The sequence below is a fragment of the Sinocyclocheilus grahami genome, unplaced genomic scaffold (genome assembly GCF_001515645.1).
Source record: "Sinocyclocheilus grahami isolate Dianchi unplaced genomic scaffold, SAMN03320097.WGS_v1.1 scaffold342.1, whole genome shotgun sequence".
Lineage (NCBI taxonomy): Eukaryota > Metazoa > Chordata > Actinopteri > Cypriniformes > Cyprinidae > Sinocyclocheilus > Sinocyclocheilus grahami.
Window position 1 is genome coordinate 263,594 of NW_015505521.1, and position 5,212 is coordinate 268,805.

The following is a 5,212-nucleotide window of genomic DNA, read 5'->3' on the forward strand; positions in this document are numbered from 1 at the left end:
ATTTGATCTTAATTCGCAAATGTTTGAATCCCAGGATCAGGCAAGGCAAAAAAAAAAAATCTCTAAATAATTTCAGGCCAATGGGTGATCTGATTAAGTGATCTGACTTCTACAGAAAATTAAACGGAATGCTTGTCGCAGTCCATATTTAGGCGACATAAATATGCATTCCTATAGGCTATTTACACAAATGAAGTAATGCAAAAGACTAAATGAACACTTTCGTTTTATTGAAACTGCGAGAATGCAACAAAATCGCTCATTTACCCGAAAATCCAGCACTGAGATGTTTAAACAGATAGCTCTCATAAGAGAAACTACACAATAACCTTCTCAATGCGCGATTAGAAAGAAACCTGAGTTGTACCTGCCTATGAACCATCATTATATTTAAACATCTTTTGTTGAATTTAGCTACAAATGAAATAGCTTTCAAATGTATCACCAGAGAGTTAGATTTACAGTGGCTTTTCCTTTACTTAGGCCTATCTGGCAGGATATCACAAACAGAACACATTGGGTTTCCTGCTATCAAGCGCTAGATAATGTTCATATCTGTAAATGCGAAAATATATATAAATGTAACAAATCGAGACCTAATAGTATTTACACAACAATATACACTTTTGAATAAATTAAAATCCGTCCGTTAACCTTATTTACATACGTGTTTTACTTTTATTATTATAAATAATTAGAAAAACAGGTCCCAGACACAAGCAACTTGAACGCCGAGCATCCTCAGATCTGGTCAGAGATTGTAAATACACTGAAAAGTGTGGGCCTAAAATTGTTTGGACATGATAACCAAATTCAAATTCAAATAAAAAAAAAAACACAGCCCAGGGATTTGCGTTGAATATAATTGCATCGCCAAATCAAAGATGAATGAAATCAGCATGCCTTGTAGGCCTATATCCGAAAAGGGGACGTAACATATGCTACAGTTCTCATTGAAATCCAGGTAATTTAGGCCTACGTGATAGCCTACAGTTGATGTTCCAATGTCCGAGCCATCATTTCAAGCGTCAAGCTTTGACCTTTTTTTTTTCATTGAAGCATAGTTATGCAATCGTGAAAAAGTGAATGGTCGTGTTCACGGAGTCACTTTGGTGAATCGCTACGGGATGACACGTCTCTGTGTTTCTCCAGTCCGCTGACTAATCTTTGTATGCTCTGCAGTTCGTTAATGGAATCCTTCCCTGAAGATTTGGGAGATCCCGTATTCTGGCCGCTTCCGGTTTTATGGCCGTGTTGTTCAGACATAGGACTGCTCTCCCTGCTGCCTGATTTTGATGACTCTGTCTCCGCGCTCAGAGTGCTTGGTACGCCGGTGGTGAGCAGACCGGAGCTCTGGTGAACAGATACTGGGATCTGATAGGGGCTGAATCGCAACCTTGGCCGCGTGCTGCTGAGAAATGGGTTCCGGCTGAAGGTGGACGCGGCACTGGCTGCGGGGAGAGCAGAAGCCGCTGCAGCTGCAGCCGCCATGTACGTGTACGGGTAGGGTAGCAATCCTCCGAACGGTGACATGGAGATACCCTAAATGTAAAACAACAAGCTATTTTAATTCATTATCAGAAGAAATAAATATATAAATAATAGCTTCTTAGGAAATTTGATAATTAGTAGGCCTATATTCCAGCCAATTAGCGCGAAACACTATAGAAATGCACGTGTTGGATGAAAGCGGCTGGCAAAGAGCTGCACTGGTTTAGGCCTACTGCGTGATATAATAATTAAAAATAAAAAAACTGTCTCCAAGCAAAAGCACACATTTCCCTCGTTGAGAACTGATTCCAAATTCAGCTATAGCTCACACTGTTTAATAGAACCGATGAAACGGTTTGCAAAATAAAACTTATGAAAGAAAATACAGAGGTACAACAGATAAAGATATGATATTTTATCTTGGGAATGCTGTGACAATATCTGGAGATACGGTTAGCAAATATTTCGAAAGATTTGAAATGCAGTTTATTATAGGTTAGTGATCATGCATATCATAAATAATCATCATACCTGAGATGCAAGCATATGTTGTGATAAGTGGAATGGGAAAGGGTTGGGTGAGCTGGTACTCTGAGAGAAGAGGCTGCCATTCTCTAGTCCACTTGCTCCAGACATGGAGGCTAACAAGTGTCCCATGCCCATGGTTGAAAAAGCACTAGGAGTCATAGCAAACTGCCCGGGGTGAAATAAGAGTGGTTGTCCTGTACTCAGTGGGTTAAAGAAATGTTGATTGTGTAAACCAGAGAGGGCTAGACTTTGCAAGTGACTAGCACTAAAATGTGATGGGCTTTCTGTTTGAACCATCAGAGGGGAAAAGCCATCTTTGACTGCGCTCAGGCCCACAGAGTCTGCATCCTTTTTGGAGGTATCCGATTCTTTCAAATTCCTGCCATCCAGTTTGTCCTTCTCCACGTTTCTGATGCTGAAGGCAGAGTCAGATTCTTTCCTTGAATCCGAATAGTCCCCTTTCTTTTCTAGGTTAGATCTGTCCTTGACTCTGCCCTCGCAATGTGGGCTGAATGGTGATCGTGGTCTCTGGTCTGGACTACTGACTCTGATCATTCCATCATCATGCTGGTCAAGTTCGTTGTCACTTTCATTGCCGTTTTTGTCATCTGGAAAATATAAAAATATTAATCACATCATCTTTATTTTCTGATAAAACCAAAGCAAATGTCTGTTTAATAAATGTACATTGTTATTTCCACTCCTTAAATAACCAACTAGCATCTGTGTAATTACTCCCTTTGATTACACAAGAATGGATGAAATGTGTTTTCCACGCTAACTACTTCCTTCCTCTGTTTTCATCCATGGCACGAGCATGACTTCATGAAGCGTTTGAGATTTGGATAGTTTGAAGGACATTTTTTTGATGAGCTCTAAATTAATCGTGATGAAATTAGCAGACCCAAAACATGTGCATGAGACATTCTATATAAAGGCAATCTACATTTATATATCATGAACCTATAACCAGACGTGTCTAAAGGACTAATCATTCTCATCGACTGGTCCTATAAAAATCCAAGAAGCATTCTCCTCATCAGCTAATTTTCAGAACTTTAAATTGACATTTTTTATTTTAATCTGAGAATCTACAAATACATTCTACTATACTAACCAATCTGACAACTAACCCTCAGCAAACTTCATTATACAGTAGTACCGTAATTCCATCTATAAATTAGTCACAAAATTTCATAGTTTGTTTAAGCTAAATTAAAAGACAAAATAATAACACTGTTAAATTACAGGAAATACAATTCATATTTTGGAACAAAACATGGACACCTTGCAATGGGTCAGATCTCAAATGAGACCTCTGGTCTTAAATTGCTATTAAATACCAAAAAAAAAAAAAAAACATTGTCCCATAATACTAGTAAATAAGCTGACAACATTCATAAAGTTTAAATGTATTCAATTAATCCATATTTTATAGTAGACAGTTCCATCTTTTCGCCTCTTTTAAAATGATTTTAGCCTGTAACTGGTGAGATTTTATTTAAAATAACAGACTGGGTAATCACAAATTATAGAACAATGGCTGTGCATATTTATAGTGTATGTAGCGAATTGCACATTCAATTACAGCATTCCTTTACTGGATCAACCTTGCAACTTTTTAGTTGTAGCTACATGAAGCAGATATGTTGTACTCACTTTATATATATATATATATATATATATATATATATATATATATATATATATATATATATATATATAGATTATATATTGTATATTTATATATGATAAATTATATGTGTGTGTGTATAAACCCTATATTTAAATGACCAAGTACACTCTCATCCTCGTCTTACTGTTAAACTCACACACGCTGACATAAATTATACATTTAAATTATTTAATATATATATATAATATGTGTGTGTATAAACACTGTATTTATTTATTGTGTATGATACATATTTATAAAATACTGTTTATTTGTTATATATAGTACATTTACATTTGTTCATTTTGCAGATGCTTTTATCCAAAGAAACTTAAAAATGAGGAATACAACAAAGTGATTTATAATAAACACACACACATATATATATATACAGTATATATTTAACATAGAACTTATATTTAACATATAAGATAAAAATTAATATATTTTAATTATGGTAATTAACTATTGTTAAATTATAATTTTTTTGTAATTAAAATCTGTAACCCCGAACAAACCTTGCCCTACGCAGAGTAATTATGTAGTGTATGTTACTATGGTGATAAAAACTGGTAAAACCCCTGTTTGTGATACTAAAAAACTAGGGCTTGCAAACTACAATTAAATGTCTTGAGTGTGTATGTTTGGGTCTGTGTGTATCATGTAACAGGATATGTCTGTATTACAGGGGCCACGTGTTACAGCAGACAGCCGAACATGAAAAGTACATTTGAGAGGATTTGTTAAGACAAAGAATCTCAGATTCTGATCTATTATATATGAGAACAGTACCAGAGCAATATCCAGAACCACACAATTCTCCAAGACTATCACCGTTTCTCACCTCTTTTTTTCTCTGTCTCACTCACTCTTCCTCTCTCAGACACTTAAACGTGCTGTAAGTGCCTACAGGGAAGCACAGCTGTGAATTGGAACTAGTGCTTCCTGTTTCAATCACACTCAGGCTGCTATCAAAAATATAAACTTTGCGATGGGCCATTTGATATCTGAATCTAAATAAGTATATGTCTTTGTTCTTGAAGAACTATGTTCTTAAGTATATGAAAACAAACATCTATTCAGCTAAGTTGAATTTCATTAATTGCATTCTGAAATGCTAGACATAATACGGTGCAAATGTGTTTCATATTTTAAGCTTTGCCAGATGCAAATTGCATTGCATTTAAGGTATACATTTTATTAATTCATGCATTCACTAGGACTCGAATCCATGACCTTGCAGTTGCTAGCAACTTTCTTTACTGTTTGCACTAGACAAAGATCTCTTGTCATTTCTTTCTTTCAGGTCGACAACTGTCATGGCGGAACAACAGTTTGAAAAGAATCTTACTGAACAAGTTAGTTAAGCTGTTGACATGTTTATAGTTAGCTTTAACCTGGATAATAACAACATCTGGTTTATGGTCACAGATATTTTAGGGTGATTTGCATTTACAGACTAATGTAATGTCTGTTTCTGGCCAAAATCAATTTATTTAGAAAAATTTTTTTTTTTTA

At 35.5% G+C, this 5,212-nt stretch overlaps 1 protein-coding gene across 2 annotated transcripts in view; it reads right to left on the minus strand.

The window, feature by feature from the left end:
* Positions 1-208: 208 nt before the first annotated feature.
* Positions 209-5,212, minus strand: part of LOC107603184 (T-box transcription factor TBX2b-like) — a 14,540-nt gene continuing 9,536 nt past the window's right edge. For both annotated transcript variants that reach the window (XM_016295907.1, XM_016295906.1), the window contains exons 6-7: positions 2,023-2,627; positions 209-1,542 (exon numbers count right to left, since the gene is read on the minus strand). In XM_016295907.1, the coding sequence (XP_016151393.1) occupies positions 1,105-1,542; positions 2,023-2,627 (1,043 nt within the window). In that variant the 3' untranslated portion in view covers positions 209-1,104. The remainder of the gene's footprint in view (positions 1,543-2,022; positions 2,628-5,212) is intronic.